Source organism: Piliocolobus tephrosceles, chromosome 10 (assembly GCF_002776525.5).
Source record: "Piliocolobus tephrosceles isolate RC106 chromosome 10, ASM277652v3, whole genome shotgun sequence".
Lineage (NCBI taxonomy): Eukaryota > Metazoa > Chordata > Mammalia > Primates > Cercopithecidae > Piliocolobus > Piliocolobus tephrosceles.
The window spans coordinates 96,012,792-96,038,660 of NC_045443.1; the positions used below are offsets into that span (position 1 = coordinate 96,012,792).

General features: G+C 40.2%; 1 protein-coding gene across 3 annotated transcripts in view; it reads left to right on the forward strand.

Moving 5' to 3' along the window:
* The window catches only part of TMPO (thymopoietin), a 37,911-nt gene extending 30,634 nt beyond the window's left edge, over positions 1 to 7,277 (forward strand). Inside the window, exons 5-9 of one of the 3 annotated variants that reach the window (XM_023232027.1) lie at positions 871 to 990; positions 1,089 to 1,184; positions 1,594 to 1,704; positions 2,989 to 3,077; positions 4,501 to 7,277. In XM_023232027.1, the coding sequence (XP_023087795.1) occupies positions 871 to 990; positions 1,089 to 1,184; positions 1,594 to 1,704; positions 2,989 to 3,077; positions 4,501 to 4,786 (702 nt within the window). In that variant the 3' untranslated portion in view covers positions 4,787 to 7,277. The remainder of the gene's footprint in view (positions 1 to 870; positions 991 to 1,088; positions 1,185 to 1,593; positions 1,705 to 2,988; positions 3,078 to 4,500) is intronic. The other 2 variants (XM_023232081.1, XM_023232159.1) reach the window with 2 other exon arrangements.
* Positions 7,278 to 25,869: the final 18,592 nt, after the last annotated feature.

Consider the following 25,869-nt stretch of genomic DNA (forward strand, 5'->3'; position numbering starts at 1 on the left):
TGGAATTTCGGGCCCTATCCGAGAGCTACAGAACCAGAATCTGCATTTAACAAAAGCTTCAAGTGATTGATAGGCACATTACAATTTAAGAAGAACTGATCTAATGGGTTTTAAACTAGTATATAAGAAATGCTGGATTTTTAAAATGAGGAATGATCAGTGAAACGTAGAAATTAATCTGAGACTGAGAATCTGAGACAGCTGTTTTCTATCTTTCTGTAGTGACATGGATAGCGTTGAGATTTGAAAGTGACATTAGGCTTACATATTCATTAAAGAGTGACCACAGGGTTTTTGTGGCTACCTAATTTTGTATCTGTTTCCAAGAAAAGTTTGACACCTGAGAATTTTTTAGTTCAAGTAAGCTATGTGTGGGATTATAATTTAAACTGATTCTACTAAAATGATTCTAACCATATGAAAATAATGTTTCGTCTATGCTAACAATTACAAAAGTTTGTATTTTTTTTCTAAAAGGAAACTGACTTATAATAGATGACTTTCTTGTAAGTCATGATCAGTCTGCTTTTTGTTTAGTCAGAGATGTAGCTCTAATACTAGAACAAATAGCAAACAGAGTCAAAAAGGGAACCAATGATAGTTGATGTGCTTTTTTTTCCCATTATTTTTATGATAATTTGTGAGCTACTATAGGTGGATTCTTTAGTGTATTTTACCACTTTTTAAGTGTTTTCTGATGCCTAAATATCAGTTCAATTAATACATTTAGGAATATTTTGAGGGCATAGCATTGTTTGTAAATGCTGGCATTTGGAGACTTATTTCCTGGCTTCTCAGTGTGCCTGTATGGCCGTTATAAAAGTATTTGGTGTTAGAATATGACTTTTTAATGTGTTGATGCTTGAATAGAGCTATTCTCAAGCTGGAGTAACTGAAACTGAATGGACAAGTGGATCTTCAAAAGGCGGACCTCTGCAGGCATTAACTAGGGAATCTACAAGAGGGTCAAGAAGAACTCCAAGGAAAAGGGTGATGCAAGGCTTATTCCTTAGAATTGGGTTTTCAGATTGGTAGGGTTTTAGTATTATTTTATATTTATTGTTTTTGTTTTGTTTTCAAACTAACAGGTGGAAACTTCAGAACATTTTCGTATAGATGGTCCAGTAATTTCAGAGAGTACTCCCATAGCTGAAACTATAATGGCTTCAAGCAACGAATCCTTAGTAAATATGTTTCATAAACTATACAAGTGGTATTCTTTGTAAATTACCCTTTAATTGGAAATGGGGAGGTGGTGAATTTTCGCAAATCTCAAATTTACATTTTTTTTTTAACAATTTTAAACGGATTTTCCCCATGTAGTTCTGAATTTTAGGATTTTCCTATAATATCCAATTTATGTAAAGAAATCTAATTCATTGTACAAGAAAGTATAAGGATATTTTTTGTTAAAATATTTGAAGAATGAGGCTTCACATGTGAGGCACTAAGTTGTGTTTGTAGGCTCTGTTGCTTAAATCTTTACTAAGGGAAAATTTCTAATATTACAGAGATAAAATATCTTTCTTTTCTTTTTAAGTGTCTGTGTTATGTTTGGATAATTCTGAGTCTGAATAATTTGAATCTTGGCAGGTTGTCAATAGGGTGACTGGAAATTTCAAGCATGCATCTCCTATTCTGCCAATCACTGAATTCTCAGACATACCCAGAAGAGCACCAAAGAAACCATTGACAAGAGCTGAAGTAAATGAATACAATTTAGATCGATGCTATCATTGATCTTTCAAAGAGGAAATATTTCTTTTTTTTTTTGGAGTGGGAGGGAGCAGAGCTTTCTTTATTGGGTGGAGTGTGTAAATATGCATAAATTATTTTAAGGACACTTTTATTAGTGAAAACAGAAATTAACTAATATAGTATGACATGCTAATACTATCCTCTTGCCACTGTATCCCTCTTAAGTTCCAGTTTTCAAGGGAGTGGTCATTTGTGTTCTGCTTATAATATGTTCTGTTTGTCGTGGATGCAAGTTTGAAAGTGCTGCTGGGCTGTGAGGGAGGCTACACTTTATTTTGTTGGCGGGTCAGATAAGACACTTTATGATAACTTTATATGGTGCTGGAATGGGTTAACTCTTGTATAAGCTTGAAAGTACTAACTGCATGATGCATTTTAATTTGAATGAATCTTTACAAAAGGAGCTGAAACATTATTTTGTTCTGAACATAAAGGTAAACAGCAAAACAAGCTAAATATTTTATATTTTTTTAATTTGGGCATATTTCATTGACTATAATTTTAAAACAAAATTTGCTAACGGTTCATGTTAATTGAGTATCTTGTGTATTTTATCTTTTACTACAGAATTCTTTATAAATGAAGAAACAATATACTTTTTATTATTATTATTATTGGAAACAGAGTCTTGCTCCATTACCCAGGCTGGAGTGCAGTGGCGCCATCTCAGCTCACTGCAGCCTCTGCCTCCTGGGTTCAAGCGATTCTCCTGCCTCAGCTTCCTGAGTAGCTGGGATTACAGGTGCCCATCACCACGCCCAGCTAATTTTTGTATTTTTAGTAGAGACAGGGTTTCACCATGTTGGTCAGGCTGGTCTCAAACTCCTGACCTCAGGTCCACCCGCCTCAGCCTCCCAAAGTACTGGGATCATAGGTGTGAGCCACCGTGCCTGGCCCAGCAATATACTTTAATAGTAAAAAACAGAAAATCAGTGAGGGAATTAGCATTGCCATGTTAGATTACTGAATCCCCCCCCCCCCCCCCCCCCCCCGTTATTTGAATGTGTAGCAGTTTTTCACTCCAATAACCACATATATAAGGTATCTTCAAGAAATTTGAAGAGAGCCTTAGAAGCATGTGGATACCTAGATATTAATTTAGAAATGGCAGTTGTAAAATCTGTGATAGATGTAAGGGCATTTTGTTCTCTAAAACTTACTATTTATGTTTTAATTATTGCATGTTTACACTGAATTTTAACTTGCGGTTGTTTGTTTGTTTCTTATTAGGTGGGAGAAAAAACAGAGGAAAGAAGAGTAGAAAGGGATATTCTTAAGGAAATGTTCCCCTATGAAGCATCTACACCAACAGGAATTAGGTATTCAGATACATTGAAACAAGTACTAGCCTATTCTAGTAGGGAATCTTTATTTTTAATTATTTATCGCAAAGTTACTGTACCTCTGCTCAGAAATAAGCTATTCCTTTGGAGCCAGGTACAGTGGTACATGCCTATAGTCCCAGGTACTCAAGAGACTAAGGCAGGTGGATTGCTTGAGCCCGGATTTCAAGACCAGTCTGGGCAACATAATGAGATTCTGTCTACTCCCCGACTCTTAAATAAATAAGTGAATGAACTGTTCTTTTGGGAGCAGTTTAATTCCCCTAAGCCCACCAGTAAATATCCTTGGAAGTTGAATGAGTTTCAAAATTGCAGTTGGTAAATGGAGGATTTTAAATAAATCATTTACTTACTACTTAATTTATATGTTAAAATCTAAACGAAAATCTAGTGAGAAATACTTTTTCCTCCTGAATTTCTCTTTAATAATTGAAAAGACTGTGTATATATATCTTAATTTTTAACTGAAAGAAACACAACCGGCTGGGCGCGGTGGCTCAAGCCTGTAATCCCAGCACTTTGGGAGGCCGAGACGGGTGGATCACGAGGTCACGAGATCGAGACCATCCTGGCTAATACAGTGAAACCCCGTCTCTACTAAAAAATACAAAAAACTAGCCGGGCGAGGTGGCGGGCGCCTGTAGTCCCAGCTACTTGGGAGGCTGAGGCAGGAGAATGGTGTAAACCCAGGGGGCGGAGCTTGCAGTGAGCTGAGATCCGGCTACTGCACTCCAGCCTGGGCGACAGAGCGAGACTCCATCTCAAAAAAAAAAAAAAAAAAAGAAACACAACCAAAACTGTTTTCTTTTTCCTCTTTACTCCTAAACATTAGCTTTGAAGAGCCTTTCAGAAGGCGGTTTAGTGACTATTTATCAGTGTTCTGAATATTCTTTTCTAATAAAGGATACATCTAACTTTTTTTTTTGAGACGGAGTCTCACTCTTGTCGCCCCGGCTGCAGTGCAGTGACACTATCTCAGCTCACTACAACCTCCACCTCCCAGGTTCAAGCAGTCCTCCCACCTCAGCCTCCCAAGTAGCTGGAATTGCACCCACCATCATGCCTGGCTAATTTTTGTATTTTTGCAGAGACAGGGTTTCACCATGTTGGCCAGGCTGGTCTTGAACTCCTGACTTCAGGTGATCTGCCCACCTCAGCCTCCCAAAGTGCTGGGATTACAGGCGTGAGCCACCACACCTGGCCCATCTTTTAAAATAGAAAATGTGTAGAAGTTCTAAATAGGCTGACTGACCTCACTGCTTTGTATGTATCAATTTTCTCTACTGTTATCTCAGGGAATGTGCTTGGAATTAGGAGTGGCAATGTCATTTTATGTTATTTCTCTAAATCATGCCTTTATCTAAAATTATTTTTCTCTTCCTCCTTTCACTCCCAACAGTGCTAGTTGCCGCAGACCAATCAAAGGGGCTGCAGGCCGACCATTAGAACTCAGTGATTTCAGGATGGAGGAGTCTTTTTCATCTAAATATGTTCCTAAGTATGTTCCCTTGGCAGATGTCAAGTCAGAAAAGACAAAAAAGGGACGCTCCATTCCCGTATGGATAAAAATTTTGCTGTTTGTTATTGTGGCAGTTTTTTTGTTTTTGGTCTATCAAGCTATGGAAACCAACCAAGTAAATCCCTTCTCTCATTTTCTTCATGTTGACCCTAGAAAATCCAACTGAATGGTATCTCTTTGGCACATTCAACTTGATCTCCTATTTTTAATAACTGTGTTGAAAAACATTTGTGTACACTTGTTGACTCCAAGAACTAAAAATAATGTGATTTTGCCTCAATAAATGTAGTATTTCATTGAAAAGCAAACAAAATATATAGGAATGGACTTCATTAAAATGTTTTTGAACTTTGGACTAGTAGGAGATCACTTTGTGCCATATAAATAATCTTTTTTAGCTCTGGAACTTTTTGTAGGCTTTATTTTTTTAATGTGAGCATCTTATTTCATTTTTGAAAAAATGTATATGTTTTTTGTGTATTTGGGAAACAAGAAGGGCGAAACATGGTAGTATAATGTGAAGCTACACATTTAAATACTTAGAATTCTTACAGAAAAGATTTTAAGAATTCTCTGCTGAATAAAAACTACAAATATGTGAAACATAATGAAATTCAGTAAGAGGAAAAGTAACTAGGTTGTACTTTTTGTAACTGCAACAAAGTTTGATGGTGTTTATGAGGAAAAGTACAGCAATAATCTCTTCTGTAACCTTTATTAATAGTAATATTCTTGTAGCCCTGTCATACTCACTTTTTAAGACACAGTATCATGAAAGTCCTACTTCAGTGAGACCCATTTACATACAGTAGATTTTTAGCAGAGATCCTTTAGTGTAACATACATATTTTAGAGAATTGTTAGCTGGCTATACATGTTTTGAAAAGCTGTTTGGCTAGCTATAAGGCTATAATTGGAAATTTGTATTTTTTATTTACAGCAAAACATTTATTCAGTCATCCAGTTTGCTACCAAAATACATTTTAGATAAGTGTGTGTATGTTTGTTTAGAAGTTAGAAATTGTAAACACTGGTCTTATGTTTCATTTGGATTCATTATTGCATTGTCTTGTTACCAGAAACAAATTTTGCCAGGCTTTTTTTGCCCTATATTTCCCAGCATAATTTGATTAGGAAGTGCAAAAAGGGCTGGGCGCGGTGGCTCACGCCTGTAATCCCAGCACTTTGGGAGGCCAAGGCGGGTGGATCACGAGGTCAAGAGATCAAGACCATCCTGGCCAACATGGTGAAACCCCGTCTCTACTAAAAATACCAAAAAAATAGTTGGGTGTGGTGGTACACGCCTGTAGTCCCATCTACTAGGGAGACTGAGGCAGGAGAGTCATTTGAACCCGGGAGACGGAGGTTGCAGTGAGCGGAGATTACATCACTGCACTCCAGCCTGGCGACAGAGGGAGACTCCATCTCAACAAAAAGAAAGTACAAAAAGGACTTGCTTTTATATTACATCAGAAGCAGTAGTTAATAAAGTTGTATACTCTGAATAAGAGATGGGCATTATGATTTTTTTCTTTTTTTTTTTTTTTTTTTTGAGATGGAGTCTTGCTCTTATCACCCAGGCTGTAGTGCAGTGGCACACCTGGACTCAGTGCAACCTCTGCCTCCCAGGTTCAAGCAAGTTTCCTGCCTCGGCAGAGTCGGGGGTTTCACAATGTTGGCCAGGCTGGTCTCGAACTCCTGACCTCAAGTGATCTGCCCTCCTCGGCTTCCCAAAGTGCTGGGATTACAGGTGTGAGCCACTGCGCCCGGCCGGCATTATGATTTTGTGTACTCTTGAAATGGTTATCTTTGTGGTGGTTTTTTTTTTTTTTCCTGAAACTTACCTCATGAATAACTTGGTTATGTAAAGTAGTCAGTGATTAAAATTTCAATAGAATCAAATAAGACATAAAAATTTTAAACTGACTCGTTTGAGTTTCAACTTTACAGTCATTGGCCATAAAGCACACTAAAAATGTAAGTTATTTTTAAATACATCTGAAATAAAAATACTTATTAAAAAGGAAGAAGCTGAAGATGTATATTTAGACCAGCACACAATTTTGATTTCAATTAGCCTTATTCTGATATTTAGCTTTTAGATCTTTCGTACACATTTTCACGTACTTTGCAATTGAGACCAGAAGGACTTGTAGGTCTTTCTGCAGAATGAGTGGGTCCTTGCAAAGTGAGTGGGAAACTTACTCCTAGATCAGAAATGTTTGTCTGAGTAAAAGTGTTTCTTTGAGATGAGCCATAGAAGGGGCACCTTTTACCCAACTTTTCTTTGTTTTTAAACTTTGTTTCCCATACCGTTTTTAGCCTTTTGTTTATGATTAGAAATTGTAAGAAGCTTCATTTAGTGTTTAAAAATGTGGGAAGATAAATCAGACTTAACATGTATGTAAGATCAATTCACTTAAAAGTATGGTCCAAATAGCAAAAATAGGACCAGGTGAAACATGTAGTCATTTTTTAAAAAACATGTACTTGGTCTTTTGTGTGTGTCTGTTTTATTCCATTAGAATAAATGTGTCCTTGATGTAAATGCAAAGCATTTCTTCCTGATTAAATTGTAGATGTAGACTTTATAATTCAATAATAAAAAGTAATTAACCTCTAGTTTTGTCCTTGCAATAAATGGTTTTCAGATAGCATAAACTGCGATTTGTGGATAACATTTCTTATGTGGTATTATGGATTATTGTGTTTTATTTCAGTCTGTTCATATGTCTTATCATTATAATCAGGTTCTCATTTATTCCAAGGTAAGCAATATGTCGCAATTGTATTCACAGAATGACATTAAGAAGTGCTCCAAGGCACCTCTCCCACACTTAGTTCCTTTTTCCCACCAGTTTTACTGTCTTTAGTATTTACCTATGACCCTTATGATTGTTAGTCTTGCTTTGAGACTAAGCCAGTGTCACTGTGATACGTCATGGAGCTGTGCTCACAAGATGAAAGTGCCATTATGTCTTCGTCATTCATGTGTCCCAGAGGTGTTTCTCAAGGTGGTATAGATACCATAATTAATGAGAAAGCAAATCACATCAAAGGCTTAAAACAAGTTTTATTGCATGCTTACCATGTGCCTGGGTACTTTTCTGTGTGCTTAATATGTATTCACTCAATCCTCACGATAATCCTATGGAGTAGGCATTTTCGTAATCTCATTACAAATGAGGAAATTGATGGTTAGAGGTGTTAAGAAACTTCGTCATGTTTGCACACAGCTGAGAAGTGATGGATCTGGTTGCATGTAATATGGCAGAGGGAACCTAAAAGACCAAACAATTCTGATTACATGCTTTAAACCAGTTCTTCTGTGTTCAGCCCTGCTCCTTTCACAACTTTGGTGGTGCCTTTTAAGTTTCAAACTTCTGAAGCGTTCTTTTAGGTAAAGTAGCTCACTCCTACGTTTTTGTTTTTGTTTTCTTTGAGACAAGGTCTCACTTAATCTTTCTTTCTCTGTGGCTATTTAAATTTAAACCTGGCCGAGTGCGGTGGCTCACGCCTGCAATCCTAGCACTTTGGGAGGCTGAGGCAGGCAGATCAGCTGAGACCAGCCTGGCCAACATGGCAAGACAATTTTTAATCTCTACTAAAAATAGAAAAATTAGCAGGGTGTGGTGGTGTGTGCCTGCAATCCCAGCTACTCAGTAAGCTGAGGCAGAAAAATCACCCGAACCTGGGAGATGGAGGTAGCACTCCAGCCTGGGTGACAGAGTGAGACTCCATCTCAAAAAAATAATAATAATTAATAGTAAATTTAAGCCTTTAATTTTGTTAATTCTTTTTCTGTTTCTTAATCTTTTTTTTTTTTTTTTTTTGACAGAATCTAGCTCTGTTGCCCAGGCTGGAGTGCAGTGGCGCCATCTTGGCTCACTGCACCGTCTGCCTCCTGGGTTCAAGTGACTCTCCTGTCTCTGCTTCCCGAGTAGCTGGGACTACAAGTGCACCAACATGGCCAGCTAATTTTTGTATTTTTAGTAGAGACGGGGTTTCGCCATGTTGGCCAGGCTGGTCTTGAATGCCTGACCTCAGGTGATCCTTCTAAAGTGCTGGGATTACAGGCGTGAGCCACCACACCTGACCTAATTTTTTTTTTTTTTAAATCTTCCAAGCAGCTTTTTGAAGTATCTTTTGCTATCTCACTCTACCTCTTTGTCATTGTGTTAAACACTTTTTTATTCCCTTGTCAGTATTCAAGTCTCAGTAGAAAGAGGCTGTAAGCCTGTCAACCTTCAATTGATGGTCACTGAGAGCTTTTCAGAATTTACATATCATCCTTTCCACCACCGATTTGTGGAGAAAGTAGAGGAGCAGACATAGGGTTTGAGTGCAAGGGGACTCCATGTGTTCTGTTAAGTTCTCCTGATTATGGAATCATTAGTTGAACTGACAACATTTATACTATATTTACAGTGTTTTTAAATGGATTGAAATTTATTGGTTACCAAATTTTGCCACTTAATGCAACAGACATTTGATGCTTCCTCTGTGGTAAATACAATGTGTAGTTGATGGTGCATGGGTGCAGTTTTAGAATTTTCTTTGAACTTACGTTGAGGCATTCTTTGGGGAAGTTGTTTATTTTAAAAGCATTTGACGCTTGGTGTGGTAGCGCATGCCTGTAATCCCAGCACTTTGGGAGGTGGGAGGCCGAGGTGGGCGGGTCACCTGAGGTCAGGAGTTTCAAGACCAGCCTGGCCATGGTGAAACCTTGTCTCTACTAAAAATACAAAATTTAGCTGGGTGTAATGGCACATGCCTGCAGCCCCAGCTACTCAGAAGACTGAGGCAGGAGAATCGCTTGAACCTGAGAGGCAAAGGTTTCAGTGAGCCGAGATCGTGCCATTGCACTCTAGTCTGGGTGACAAGAGCAAAACTCCGTTTCAAAAATAATAATAGGCTGGGCACGTTGGCTCATACCTGTAATCCCGGCACTTGGGGAGGCCGAGACTGGCAGATAACCTGAGGTCAGTTCAAGACCAGCCTGACCAGTATGATGAAACCCCATCTCTACTAAAAATACAAAGATTAGCCAGACCTGGTAATTAGCCGGGCGTGGTGGCATGCGCCTGTAATCCCAGCTACCCAGGAGGCTGAGACAGGAGAATCGCTTGAACCCAGGAGGTAGAGGTTTTAGTGAGCCAAAATTTTGCCATTGCACTCCAGCCTGGGCAGAAAGGGCAAAACTCCATCTCAAAAAATAATAATAATAAACATAATAAAATTGAAGCATATTGTCTATTAACTAATAACTTATTGAAATATTGCTATTGTTCATTATATTGAGAGAAACTAATAATGACCTTATAGTCAAAGAACTAAAAATTTGCTTATTTGGAATAAATCAAAGTTGAGTATGAAAATTCAGTCCTGACAATAGACCACTAATGACTTTATTGTCCAGAAATTAACACATTGGTCTTGTGACAGTGAATACATTTTCCTTCCTTTTGGAGGAAGGGGATGTAAGCCTTTAGCAGCTATAAATGCATTTCCAACTTATGTTTATGATGAGTTTATTGGGACATATACCCCATCATAAGTTGAGCATCTGTACATGTCACATCATGATGGACCCAACAGACGATGTTGAATGGAGCTAGCCAGGAAAAAGTAGGGCATTATTCCATTCAAAATTCTTTATGTAGAAAAGCAAAAATAGCCCACGGCAATAGAAGTCAGAATACTACTTACCTTTAGGGAGGAGTATGAGAGATTCTTGCAAGGTGATAGAAATGTTTCATGTCTTGGCCAGGCGTGGTGGCTTCTGCCTGTATTCCCAGCTCCTGGGAGGCCAAGGCAGGAGGATCACATAAGCCCAGGAATACAAAACCAGGCTGGTCAACATAATGAGACCCTATTTCTTTTCCTTTTTTTTTTTTTTTTTTTTTTTTGGTAGGAAAAATACAGGTGTGGTGGCCCATGCCTGTAGTCCCAGCTACTCGGGAGACAACCCTATCTTTAAAAAAAAAAAAAAAAAAAATTATCGAAACTGAAGCAAAGAGAGGAAAAGGCTAAAAGGAACCGCAACAAAGCCTCAGTAACCTGTGTGTGAGACAGTATCTAGCAGTCTTTTTTTGTTTTTTGTTTTGAGATGAAGTTTTCACTCTTGTCGCCCAGGCTGGGCGTGATCTCGGCTCACGGCAACTTCCGCCTCCCAGGTTCAAGCGATTCTCCTGCCTCAGCCTCCCAAGTAACTGGGATTGCAGGCACGCACCTCCACTCCCAGCTAATTTTGTATTTTTAGTAGAGACGGCGTTTGTCCATGTTGGTCAGGCTGGTCTCGAACTCCTGACCCCAGGTGATCTGCCCACCTTGGCCTCCCAAAGTGCTAGGATTACCAGGCGTGAGCCATTGCGCCCGGCCAGTATCTAGCAGTCTTTCATAGATGTAATGGTAATGCCAGGGGAGGAGAGAGAGTGCAGGGGGAAAAAAAATTTCTTAAGAAATGGCTGAAAATTTACTAAGTTCGTAAAAACGATATAAGCACAAGTATAGGACGTTCAAGTGACCCCAAAATAAAGTCAAGGCAACTGTAGTGAAGCTATTCAAACAATGAAAGACAACTTAGCAACTGGAGAAAAGTATACACATGACATAGGTAAACAGCAATTAGTTACTACTAATTAGTAATAGTGCAAGTCAGAGAGTAATGAAACATCTTTAAAGTGATGAAAGAAATACCAGTGTAGATACCCAGCAAAAATATCCTTCAAAATAAAGGTATCTTCAGGTAAAACTACAAATGGAAAAGAATACTAGATTTAAAACTGGAATTACACAAAGGAATGAAGAGTGCCAGAAATGGTAAATTCATGGCCAAAGACTTAATTGTTTTTATTTCTTTAAAAGGTAGTTTACTGTTCAATACAAAATTGTAATCTTGTATTGTGGGATATGAAATGTAAAATACATGTCAATAAAGACAATATTGTTATCAAGTTCTTGTATGTAGATTAATATTATTTGAAGATAAACTAATAGGTTAAAGAAGTATATTGTAAACCCTAAGGTAGCCATTAATAACAAAACAGAGGTAAAGCTAGTAAACCAATGGAGTACATAAAATGTAATACTAAGAAAAAGACTCGATGCAAAATAAAATGGGAAAAGAGGAAAAAACACTGGAGGGATGGGAAAAGTAGAAAACAAGTAATAAGATGGTAGTCTTAAATCCAACTATAGATGCTCCTTGATTTACATTGGGTTTATCCAGATGTTACACCATCATAAGTCAAGGGGTATACTCAACTTGTGTTGCTTTAGCAGCATCATAAAATCAAAAAATGGTAAATCGAACTATCTTTTATTTTTCTGAGGCGGAATCTTGCTCTGTTGCCAGGCTAGAGTGCAGTGGCACAATCTTGGCTCACTGCAGCCTCCCCGTCCCGGGTTTGAGCGATTCTGCCTCATCCTCCCAAGTAGCTGGGACTACAGGCATGCACCACTACGCACAGCTAATTTTTTGTATTTTAGTAGAGATGGGGTTTCGCCGTGTTGGCCAGGATGGTCTCGATCTCCTGACCTCGTGATCCGTCCGCCTCAGACTCCCAAAGAGGTGGGATTACAGGCATGAGCCACCGCACCCTGCCTCCAACTATCTTAAATTAGGGACTGTCTGTATATCATTGTAGTAGAAGTGATTTAAGAAAGTTTATGAATTTGTGTTTGGCCACATGAAACTGGGCTGCGGGTTGGACAACTTTGGTCTAAATTAAAAGGTGGAGATTGTCAGACTGGATTTTTTAAAGTAAGATCCAACTATATGCTGTCTACAAGAAACATTTAAAATACAGAGTCACAGGTTTAAAATGAATGAAAGAGTACACCATGAAAAAACTATAATAAATCCAGAATGGTTACATTAATACCAAAGTAGACTTTAAGAAAAGGATTATTACTGTAGATTTTTAAAAAGACACTCAGGCCAGGCATGTAATCCCAGCACTTTGGGAGGCCGAGGTGGGCAGATTACAAGGTCGGGAGATCGAGACCATCCTGACTAAATACTGTGAAACCCCGTCTCTACTAAAAATACAAAAAAATTAGCCGGATGTGGTGGTGGGTGCCTGTAGTCCCAGCTACATGGGAGGCTGAGGCAGAAGAATAGCGTGAACCCGGGAGGTGGAGCTTGCAGTGAGCTGAGAGCGCGCCACTGCCCTCCAGCCTGGATGACAGAGCGAGATTCTGTCTCAAAAATTAAAATAAAAATGAAAAGACATTCATAAAGGGTCAGTTTATTAAAAAGACAAAATCCTAAATGTGTGTGCACCCAGTAACAAAACTTCCAAATACATGAAGCAAAACGTGACAGAATCAAAAGGAGGAATAGACAAATACCAAGTCTAGTTGGAGATTTCGACACACTTCTTTCAGTAACTGTTATAACAAAAATTCAGCAAGTTTATAAAAGGCATTAACAATACCTTCAACTAATTTGACATAATTGACATTTATAGAATGCTACATCCAGTGACAGCAGAATACACATTCTTCTCAAAGGCATATGGAGCATTCATAAAGATATAATTTTTGTTGGGTAATATGTCTCAATGAAGTCTCAAAAAAATTGAAACAAACTATACTTTCTCATCAGGATAGAATTAAAAGTCAACAAAAAGATACCTGGAAAATCCTCAAATATTTGGAAGTTAAATACCAGAATTAAATCCATGGGCCAAAGAAATCACAAGGAAAAGTATTTTGAACCAAATGATAATACAAATAATAATGCAAATTTAATATAATTACATGTATCTGCATACACAGAAAATATTTGCATTATATAGATCTGACAACTTGTATTCAGAATATATAAAGAAAACCTAAAGAATTGGCCAGGCATGGTGGCTCACGCCTGTAATCCTACCACTCTGGGAGGCCAAGGCGAGTGGATCACGAGGTCAGGAGTTTCAGACCAGCCTGGCCAATATGGTGAAACCATCTCTACTAAAAATACAAAAGTTAGCCGAGCATGGTGGCGCGTGCCTATAGTCCCAGCTACTTGGGAGGCTGAGGCAGAAGAATCACTTGAACCCGGGAGGCAGAGGTTGTAGTGGGCCGAGATTGCACCACTGCACTCCAGCCTGGGTGACAGCAAGACTCCATCTCGAAAAAAAAAAAAAAAAGTCAAAAGAATTGCAAGTTGCAGCAGATATTTAACAAAATATAGGAATGGCTAATAACCACTGGTGCAACATTATTAGTATTCAGAGGAATGCAAATTAAAATTACGATGAACGACGTACCCATTGGAATGGCTGAAATTAAAAAGCTTGACAACAAAATATTGATGAGGATGTGGAGAAGCTGGAACTCATACATTGCTGGTGGGAGTGGCCAGGCGCGGTGGCTCAAGCCTGTAATCCCAGCACTTTGGGAGGCCGAGACGGGCGGATCACGAGCTCAGGAGATCGAGACCATCCTGGCTAACATAGTGAAACCCCGTCTGTACTAAAAAATACAAAAAACTAGCCGGGCGAGGTGGCGGGCGCCTGTAGTCCCAGCTACTGGGGAGGCGGAGGCAAGAGAATGGCGTGAACCCGGGAGGCGGAGCTTGCAGTGAGCTGGGATCTGGCCACTGCACTCCAGCCTGGGCGACAGAGCGAGACTCCGTCTCAAAAAAAAAAAACCTTGCTGGTGGGAGTGTAAAACATTTGAAAAACAGTTTGGCAATTTTTGCATATTGTTAAGCATACACTTACCATAAGATGCAGTAATTCCACTCCTAAGCATTTTCTGAAGAGAAGTGGATACGTGTCTACAGATCTTTTATTCGTAATAGAAAAAAAACTAGAAACAATCCAAATATCTAGCACAATGGTTAAATTCTAGTATATGTATTCAGCCAGATTTAAAAAAGAAGTATTGATACACACAACAACATATGTGAATCTCAAAAATGCTGAGAAAAAGAAGCAAGGTGTTGCCAGGCACAGTGGCTCACGCCTGTAATCCCAACAGTTTGGGAGTCCGAGGCGGGCCGATCACCTGAGGTCAGGGGTTTGAGACCAGCCTGGCCAACATGGTGAAACCCCGTCTCTACTAAAAATACAAAAATTAGCTGGGCATGGTGGTGTGTGTGCCTCTAATTCCATCTACTTGGGGGACTGAGGCAGGGGAATCGCTTGAACTCTTGAGGCTGAGATTGCAGTGAGCCAAGATCACGCTACTGCACTCCAGCCTGGGTGACAGAGCGAGACTTTCGTCTCAGAAAAAAAGAATAAAAAGGGGCTGGGCACAGTGGTTCACGCCTGTAACCCCAAAACTTTTGAAGGCTGAGGCAGGAGGATTGCCTGAATCCAGGAGTTCAAGACCAGCCTGGTCAACATAGTGAAACCTTATTTCTATTTAAAATATATATACTTTTTAAATGTATGAAATTATATATATATGTAATTTTTTCTTTTGAGACAGAGTCTCACTCTGTTGCCCAGGCTTGAGTGCAGTGGCCGGATCTCGGCTCACTGCAACCTCTGCTTCCCAGGTTCAAGTGATTCTCTTGCCTCAGCCTCCCGAGTAGCTGGGATTACAGGCGCATGCCACCATGCCCAGCTAATTTTTGTATTTTTTAGGAGAGATGGGGTTTTGCCATGTTGGCCAGGCTGGTCTTGAACTCCTGATCTCAGGTGATCCGCCCTCCTATATGTGTGTGTGTGTGTGTGTGTGTGTTTGTATGTATATGTGTATATATATATAGAGAGAGGGAATCAAGAGAAGTGGAATCGTGTGTGTGTGTGTGTGTGTGTGTGTGTGTGTGTGTGTGTGTGTATATATATATATATTTTAAGTATAAAAGGAGAGGCGACGTCCATTAGTTCACTAGACAGTGACACCTCCCCAATGTTGTAGGAAGTAATTTTGCATGGGGGTATTTGGTTATTGTATAGCAATCGATAACACATATACAGAACACATAACAAAGACAGGATGCATGTTGTTTTAGTTTGTATTGCCACCATTGAAAGTCTAGCAGCTTGAAACAATGCCTACTTAATATCTCAGAAGTTCTGGCTCTGCGTGGCCCCTCTAGGTTCCTTGCTTAGAGCCTGGTAAGACCAAAATCAATGATGCAGCAGAGCTGCATTGTTTACTAGCGGCTCTGGGGAAGAATTCCCATACAAACTCATTCAGGATGTTGGCAGAATTCAATTCCTCCTTGGGGTTTCCACCTGGTCCCCTCTGTCTCCAAGCCAGCAAAGGAGGATTGAGTCTTCATGCTTTGAATCTCTCTGACTTTCCCTTCTGTCTCGTTCTTCTGCTTTTAAGGGTTCATGTGATTATACTAGGCCTGTCTGGGTAACTCAGAATACTTTCCTGATTTTAACAATCACATCTATGATATAAAGTCCTTTTGTCATATAATGTAAAGCATTCACAGGATTAACACCAGTGGCTGAAGGCCATGGGAATAGAAATTCTGCCTACTACACATGTTCCTGGAAACATTAATCAGAATTGACCATATGCTGAGCCATAAAGCAAGATCCCAAAGTTTCAAAAGAGTGCAGTAATTCATAATATGTTCTCTCAGTACAGTGGAACTGAGCTAGAAATCAATAAACAACAATATTGATAAAATCCCCAACTGCTTGGAAATTAAGCACTGCACTTTCAAATAACTCATGATTCAAATAAACAATCGCAAAAGAAATTAGAAAATATTTTGTTCTGAATGATAATAAAGATACACGGGGTGTAATCAGTGATTAGAGTGAACATTATGTAGTAAAATTTGGAAAGCTTTCCATTTGAGATCAAGGATAAGACAAGGATATCCACCATCACCAGTTTTATTCAAGATTGTATTGGAATTGATAAAATAACAATGAGGCAGGAAAAAATAGTCATGAGTCGCTTAACAATGGGGATTCTGAGAAATGAATCATTGTCCAAACACTGTAGAGTGTACTACACAAACTTAGATGGCACAGCCTACTATACACTTAGCTGATATATAGCCTATTGCTCCAAGGCTGCAAACTTGTACAGCATGTTATGGTACTGAATACTATAAGCAAATGTAACACGGTGGTAAGTATATGTGTATCATATTTAAACAGAAAAAGCATAGTAAAAATACTGTATGAAAGATTTAAAAAAAAAAAAAAGGTACACCTATGTAGGGCAGTTACCATGAATGGAGCTTGCAGGACTGGAAGTTGGTCTGGGTGAGTCAGTGAGTGAACAGTGAGTGGATGTGAAGGCCTAGGACAGTTCTTTATGCTACTGTAGACTTTATAAACACTGTGCACTTAGGCCACATTCAATTTATTTTTAAATTTTTAAAATTTTAAATTTTTAAAATTTTCTTTCTTCAATAGTAAATTAACCTTAGCTTACCAAAACTTTTTTTTTTGAGACTCACAATCTTGGCTCACTGCAACCTCCACTTCCTGGGTTCAAGTGATTCTCCTACCTCAAAGCCTCCTGAGTAGCTGGGACTACAGGCATGCGCCACCACACCCAGCTAATTTTTGTATTTTTCTTTTCTTTTCTTTTCTTTTCTTTTTTTTTGAGACAGAGTCTCGTTCTGTCGCCCAGGCAGGAGTGCAGTGGCCCAATCTCTACTCACTGCAAGCTCCGCCTCCCGGGTTCACGCCATTCTCCTGCCTCAGCCTTCCATGTAGCTGGGACTACAGGCACCCACCACCTCACCCAGCTAATATTTTTTGTATTTTTAGTAGAGACGGGGTTTCACCGTGTTAGCCAGGGTGGTCTCGATCTCCTGACCTCGTGATCCTCCTGTCTTGGCCTCCCAAAGTGCTAGGATTACAAGCGTGAGCCACCGTGCCCGGCCTAATTTTTGTATTTTTCATAGAGACGGGGTTTCACCATTTTGGCCAGGCTGGTCTTGAACTCCTGACTTCAGGTGATCCACCTGCCCCAGCCTCCCAAAGTGCTGGGATTACAGGTGTGAGCCACTGCCCCCGGCCAACTTACCAAAACTATTCTACTTCATAAATGTTTATTTTTTTAAACTTTTTTACTTTTTTGTGATAACACTTAAAACACAAATACATTGTACAACTGTACAGAAATATTTTCTCTTTTTGTATCTTTATCCTATAAGCTTTTTTTCCTTTTCTTTTTAAAATCATGGTATGGGTTTGCCTTTCCTGTTATAAGCTTTTTTCACTTTTTAAACTTCTTTGTTGAACATGAATACATGAACACATACATTATCCTAGGCCTACACAAGGTCAACATCAATATCACTGTCTTTCACCTGCACATCTTGTCCCACTGGAAGGTCTTCAGGAGTCATAACACACATGGAGCTGTCATTTCCTGTGATAACAATGCCTTCTTCTGGATACCTCTTGAAGGACCTGTCTGAGAATGTTTTACAATTATCTTTTTTTTTTTTTTTTTTTTGAGACGGAGTCTCGCTCTGTCACCAGGCTAGTGCAGTGGTGCGATCTCGGCTCACTGCAACCTCTGCCTCCCTGGTTCAAGCAGTTCTCCTGCCTCAGCCTCCCGAGTAGTGGGACTACAGGCACGCACCACCATGCCCAGCTAATTTTTGTATTTTTAGCAGAGACGGAGTTTCGCCATGTTGGCCAGGATGGTCTCTATCTCTTGACTTTGTGATCCACCCACCTCTGCCTCCCAAAGTGCTGGGATTACAGGCATGAGCCACTACACCTGGCCTTAATTTTCTTGTTTTTGTTTTGTTTTGTTTTGTTTTTTTGAGACGGAGTCTCGCTCTGTCGCCCAGGCTGGAGTGCAGTGGCCAGATCTCAGCTCACTGCAAGCTCTGCCTCCCGGATTTACGCCATTCTCCTGCCTCAGCCTCCCAAGTAGCTGGGACTACAGGCGCCCGCCACCTCACCTGGCTAGTTTTTTTTTTTTTTTTTTTTGTATTTTTTTAGTAGAGACGGGATTTCACCATGTTAGCCAGGATGGTCTCCATCTCCTGACCTCGTGATCCGCCCGTCTCGGCCTCCCAAAGTGCTGGGATTACAGGCTTAAGCCACTGCTCCCGGCCTAATTTTCTTTTAATAAGTAGAAGGAATATACTCTAATGATAAAAATTACAGTAAACACATAAACCAGTAACAGTCATTTATTATTATCAAATATTAAGTACTATACATGATTTTGCTATACTCTTATATGACTGACCACACAGTAAGTTTGTCTACACCAGCATCGCCAGAAATATGTGAGTACTGAATTGTGCTACAACATTATCATGGCTACAGTATCACTAGGCAATAAAAAATTTTCAGCCTCTTTATAATCTTATGGGACCACTGTTGTATATGCGGTTCATCATTGACCAAAACATCGTTAAGCAATACATAAGTATAAAAAGAAAGCCTGGAAAGAACGCCTCCTGGGTTCATGTCATTACTCACAGATGATGTAATCGTAATGCAAAAAAGCTGAAAGAATCTATAGAAGAACTATTATAATTAATAGGTTTAATTAGAAATGTCTCTAAATATAAGATTATTACACTAAAACCGGTTGTGTTGCTGTGTCAACAAGAAACAAATAGAAAATGAAATTTTGAAAAGTATCACTTATAATAACACCAAAATGTATCAAAAAACATTAAATCTAACGATGTCAAAGACCTTTGCACTAGAAACTACAAACCATTAAGAAAAAAATAAAATCAAAATAAATACCACATTTATAGATTGGAAGAGTTAATGTTGTAAAGATCTTACTTCTTCCAAAATTGATCTACAAATCCAATGTAATCCCAGTCAAAATTCCAGCAGATTTTTGGTGTGGAAATTAACACAACATTTTGACTTAGTTGATTCTAAAATTTAGATGTCAATGCAAGGACCAAAGAATAGCTAAGGCAAACCTAAAGAAGAACAAACCTGTAAAATGACACTGACTGCTTGATAGCATGCCCTATCATAAAGCTGTGGCAATTTAGACACTGTGGCTTTGTTCCAACAATAGACAAAGGGGCCAGTGGAACACAACAAAGAATCCACAGACAGGCTGAAGGGTCACCTGACAGATGACAAAGTCAACACTGCACAGCAGTGGAGAAAGGCTGGTCTTTTTTGGGATGGGTCAATTGACTATCCCTGTGGAAAAACATTAAACTTGATCCCTACCTCACAATCATTTAAAAGTTACTTTTATTATTTATTTATTTATTTCTTGTTGAGATGGACTCTCGCTGTGTCAACCAAGTTGGAGTGCAATGGCATAATCTCGGCTCACTGCAACATCCGCCTCCTGGGTTCAAGTGATTCTCCTGCCTCAGCCTCCCGAGTAGCTGCGAATACAGGTGCCTGCCACCACACCCAGCTAAGTTTTGTGTTTTTAGTAGATACAAGGTTTCACCATGTTGGTCAAGCTGGTCTTGAACTCCTGACCTCAGGTGATCCCCAACCTCGGTCTCCTGAAGTACTGGGATTACAGGCATGAGCCACCATGCCTGGCCTAAAAGTTACTTTTTAAAAAAGTTAGTTTCAGAAGTATTATCCTTAAAATTGGAAAGGTAAAGCAATAAATATTTTAGAAGAGAGCATAGGAGAAGAATATTTTCATAAATTTTGAGTAGGTAAAACTTTCTTAAATGTTTTTGAAAAGCAGTAACATAATAAAATAATTCATACACGGGACTATAGTAAAATTAAAAAACTTCTGTTCACTAGAAGACATCACTGAAAGAGTGGAAAGGCAAACCAAAGAGTGGAAGAAAATATTTGCTATACATGGGTCTGATAAAGCAGTCATATCGAAAATATATAAAGAACTTCTACAAACTGATCTAAAAAAAAAAAAAAAACTAATATTAAAGTCATCCAAAACTGAGGGATTTCACAAAACTGGATGCCTAAATGTTTGATAAATATTCAAAACATATAAAGAACTTCTACCAATAGGCTGGGCATAATGGCTTCTGCCTGTAATCCCAGTACTTTGAGAGGCAGAGGCAGGAGTATCACTTGAGCCCAGAAGTTTGAGACCAGCCTGGGCAACATACTGAGACCCCATCTGTATTTAAAAAAAAAAAAAAAATCCAACAAATAAATGAAGACACAATCTTTTGTCAAAAATGGGCAAAAGTCTTTAACAAGCAGTTCATACATAGCTAATAAACATTCAAAAGTGTATGGCATGACTGGTAAATAAACCACAGAGAGATATCGTTACACCCTCATCAGCCTGCTAAACTTAAATCATGCAATAGCAAAAGAGTATGTGGGGCCAGGAACGTTGGCTCACCCCTGTAATCCCAGTACTTTGGGCGGCTGAGGCGGATGGATCATTTGAGGTCAGGAATTTGAGACCAGCCTAGCCAACATGTCCAAACCCCGCCTCTACTAAAAACACCCCAAAAATTAGCCGAACGCTGTGGCGGGTGCCTGTAGTCCCAGCTACTCGGGAGGCCGCAACAGGAGAATCACTTGAACCTGGGAGGCGGAGATTTCAGTGAGCTGAGATCGCGCCACTGCACTCCAGCCTAGGCGACAGAGCAAGACTCCGTCTCAAAAAAAAAAAAAAAGAAAGAAAGAAAGAAATTAGCTGGATGTGGTGGCACCCACCTGTAATCCCAGCTACTGAGGCAGGAGAATCACTTGAACCTGGAAGGTGGAGGTGGCAGTGAACCGAGATCGCGCCACTGCACTCCAGCCTGGGCCACAGAGTGAGATTCCATCTCAAAAACCAATAAACAAACGGAACCAAAAGAGCATGTGGAATAACGGAATAAAAATAATAAGCGATTACAGGCGTGAACCACCATTCCTGGCCCCACATACTCTTTTGCTATTGCATGATTTAATTTTTAGCAGGCTGATGGGTATGTAAGGATATCTCTCTGTGGTTTATTTACCAATCATGCCATACACTTTTGAATGTTTATTAGCTATGTGTGAACTGCTTGTTAAAGACTTTTGCCCATTTTTGGCAAAAGATTGTCTCTTCATTTATCTGTTGGATTTTTTTTTTTTTAATACAGATGGGGTCTCAGTATGTTGCCCAGGCTGGTCTCAAACTTCTGGGCTCAAGTGATCCTGGGGGCATACCCAGGTGCACTGGTGGAAGTATAAATTGGAACAACTCTGAAAAGTGGTTTGACACATATATTGAGTATAGTGTATCCAACAATTGAGTAATACCACGATTAGGTATATGCCGTATGTAAACTTTTTTTTTCTTTTTTTCTGTTTTTTTAAACAGTCTTGCTCTTTTGCCCAGACTAGAGTGCAGTGGTGCCATTTCAGCTCATTGCAACCTCCACCTCCCAGGTTTAAGCGATTCTCCTGCCTCAGCCTCTCAAATAGCTGGGACTACAGGCACACCACCACCACACCTGGCTAATTTGTTGTATTTTTAGTAGAGAAAGGGTTTCACCATGTTGGCCATGCTAGTCTTGAATTCCTGGACTCAAGTGATCAGCCCACCTCTGCCTCCCAAAGTGTTGGGATTACAGGCGTGAGTCACTGTGCACAGCCTGTAGGTAAACTCTTAAAACCTGCAGACCAGAACACAAGTAAAGAAAATGTATAGCAGTACTGTTCATAGTTACCAAAAGCCAGATATACAATATATGCAATGTGTGAATTACTGCTATACAGCATGGATGAATATCATGATGTTCAGTAATATATGCAAGTTAAAAATAATACCTGATATGATTTAAATTCAAGTTGAAAAATAGGTAAAATTATATTGTTTGAGGAAGTAAGAAACATAGAAGAAAGAGAAGTAAGAAAATAATTACCAAAAAAATCAGAATGCAGATAGCTTGTGGAAAGGAGGGGATTGTAATCAGGAAAGGACACAGGAGGAGGGGAAGTAACTGGGGAGTGTTGTGTTTCTTAAGCAGGGTGGTGGTGAAGTAGGTGTTGCTTCATGGTCACCAAATTGTATGCTTAATTAGCTGGGCATGGTGGCACACACCTGTAGTCCCAGCTACTTGGGAGGCTGAGGTCGAAGGATCACTTGAACCCGGCAGTGCAGTGAGCTGAGATCACACCACCACATCCAGCCTGCGCAAGAGTAAGACCCTGTCTCCAAAACAAACAAACAAACAAAAAGTGAGTTGTGTCTTACCTGGCAAAACCAGTGTTGAAAAAGAACAAAGTTGGAGGTTTCACACTTTCTGATTTTATTTTATTAGTAGTATTTTTTTTTCTTTTTTCTTTTTTTTTGAGATAGAGTCTCTCTCTGTCTCCCAGGCTGGAGTGCAGTGGTGCGATCTTGGCTCGCTGCAACCTCTGCCTCCTGGGTTCAAGCGATTCTCCTGCCTCAGCCTCCTGAGTAGCTGGGACTACTCAGTCAGTAGCTGCGTCACCATGCGCAGCTAACTTATTTTATTTTATTTTTCTTGAGACAAAGTCTTACTCTATTGCCCAGTCTGGAGTGCAATGGTGCACGTGATATCTGCTCACTGCAACTGTCACCTCCCAGGTTCAAGTGATTCTCCTGCCTCAGCCTCCCAAGTAGCTGGGATCACAGGCGCCTGCCACAACACCCAGCTAATGTTTGTATTTTTGGTAGAGACGGGGTTTCACCATGTTGGTCAGGCTGGTCTTGAACTTCTGACCTCAGGTGATCTACCAGCCTCAGCCTCCCAAAGTACTGGGATTACAGGCATGAGCCACCATGCCTGGACACACTTTCTGATTTTCTTTTTTTTTTTTTTTTTTTTTGAGACGGAGTCTCGCTCTGTCGCCCAGGCTGGAGTGCAGTGGCCGGATCTCAGCTTTGCAAGCTCCACCTCCTGGGTTTACGCCATTCTCCTGCCTCAGCCTCCCGAGTAGCTGGGACTACAGGTGCCCACCACCTCGCCCGGCTAGTTTTTTTTTTTTTTTTTTGTATTTTTTAGTAGAGACGGGGTTTCACTGTGTTAGCCAGGATGGTCTCGATCTCCTGACCTCGTGATCCGCCCGTCTCGTCCTCCCAAAGTGCTGGGATTACAGGCTTGAGCCACCGTGCCCGGCCCTGATTTTCAAACATATCACAAAGCTATGGTAATCAAAGCAGTGTGGTACCGGCATAAAGACAGACATATAGACCAATGGAATAGAATAGAGAACCCAGAAATAAACCCTAGCATATATGGTCAAGCAATTTTCATTAAGTGTGCCAAGACTGCTCATGGGGAAAGAACAGTCTCTTCAACTAATAGTGTTGGGAAACTGGATATCCATATGTAAAAGAATGAAGGTAGACCCTTTCCTTGCACCATGTACAAAATTTAATTCAAAATAGATTAAGGAGGCCAGGCAAGGTGACTCATGCCTGTAATCCCAGTGCTTTGGGAGGCCAAAGCAGAAGGATCTCTTGAGCCCAGGAGTTCAAGACTAGCTTGGGCAACATAGTGAAACCCCATCTCTACAAAAAATAAAGAAAATTAGCCAGGCCTGGTGACATGTGTCTGTAGTCACAGCTACTTAGGATGTTGAAGTAGGAGGATCAAGTGATCACATCCAGGAGGTCAAGGCTGCACTCCAGCCTCCAAAACAGAGCAAGACCCTCTCTCAAAACAAAAAACAAAAACAAAAAGAAACAAAAAACTAAAAGATTAAGGACCTAAACATGACACCTAAAACAATAAAACTCTTAGAAGAAAACATAAGGGGAAAGCATCATGACATTGAGTTTGGCAATAATTTTTTTTTTATATGGCACCAAAAGCATAGGCAACAAAAGCTAAAATATGCAAAAGAAGCTACATGAAACTTAAGAACATCAGTGCATCAAAAGACAACCTATGGAATGGGAGATATATATCCAGAATATATAAAGAATTCCTGCAATTCAACAACAAAAAACCCAAATAATCTAATTTAGAAATAGGCCAAAGACATGAATAAACATTTCTCTGAAGAAAATAGACAAAGAGGCCAGGCGTGGTGGCTCGCGTCTGTAATCCCAGCACTTTGGGAGGTCAAGGTGGGTGGATCACCTGAGGTCGGGAGTTCAAGACCAGCCTGACTAATATGGAGAAACCCCATCTCTACTAAAAATACAAAATTAGCCAGGCGTGGTGGTCAATGCCTGTAATCCCAGCTACTCAGGAGGCTGAGTCAGGAGAATCGCAGGTGGAGGTTGCAGTGAGCTGAGATCATGTTGTTGCACTCCGACCTGGGCAATGAGAGCGAAACATTATCTAAAAAGAAAAAGAAAAAGAAAACAGAAAATAGACAAAGGGCCAATAAGCGTATGAAAATCATCATTAATCATTAGAGAAGTCATTAGAGAAATGCAAATCAAAATACAATGAGATATCACCTCATACCTATTAGGACTATTGAAAAAACAGAAAATAACCAGTATTGGCAAGGGAGTGAGAAATTAGAACTCTTATGCACTGCCAGTGGGAATGTAAAATGGAATAGCCATTATGGAAAACAGTATGGAGGTTCCTAAAAAAATTAAAAATAGTACTGCCATATGATACAGCAAAAACACTTTTGGGTGTATATCCAAAATAATTTAAATTAGGCTGGGCGCGATGGCTCACGCCTGTAATCCCAGCACTTTGGAAGCCAAGGCGGGCAGATCACGAGGTCAGGAGATCGAGACCATCCTGACTAACACGGTGAATCCCAGTCTCTACTAAAAATACAAAAAATTAGCCTGGCGTGATGGCGGGCGCCTGCACTCCGAGCTACTCGAGCGGCTGAGCCAGGAGAATGGCGTGAATCCAGGAGGCAGAGCAGTGGGCCGAGATCGCGCCGCTGCCCTCCCTCCCACCCTCCTTCCCTCCTTCCCTCCTTCCTTCCTTTCTTCCTTCTCTTCTTTCTGACTGAGTCTTGCTCTGTTGCCCATCTTTCTGACGGAGTCTCGCTCTGTCGCCCAGGCTGGAGTGCAGCCTGGCAATCTTGGCTCACTGCAACCTCTGCCTCCTGTGTTCAAGCGATTCTCCTGCCCCAGCCTCCTGAGTAGCTGGGATTACAAGCATGCACCACCACACCCATCTAATTTTTGTATTTTTAGTAGAGACCCGGTTTCACCATGTTGGCCAGGCTAGTCTTGAACTGACCTCAAGTGATCCGCCTGCCTCAGCCTCCCAAAGTCCTGCGATTATAGCGTGAGCCACTGCACCCGACCAGAGTTAAGTAATTTTCATGAGGCCACACATCTAGTTGACAGAGACTACAGTTTTGAATCCAGATTTGCCCCAAGGGTTTACATTCTTTTTTTTTTGTGAGAGGTCTGGCTCTGTTGCCCAAACTGGAGGGCAGTGGCGTGATCTCAGCTCAGTGCAACCTCCGCCTCCCAGGTTTACATTCATAC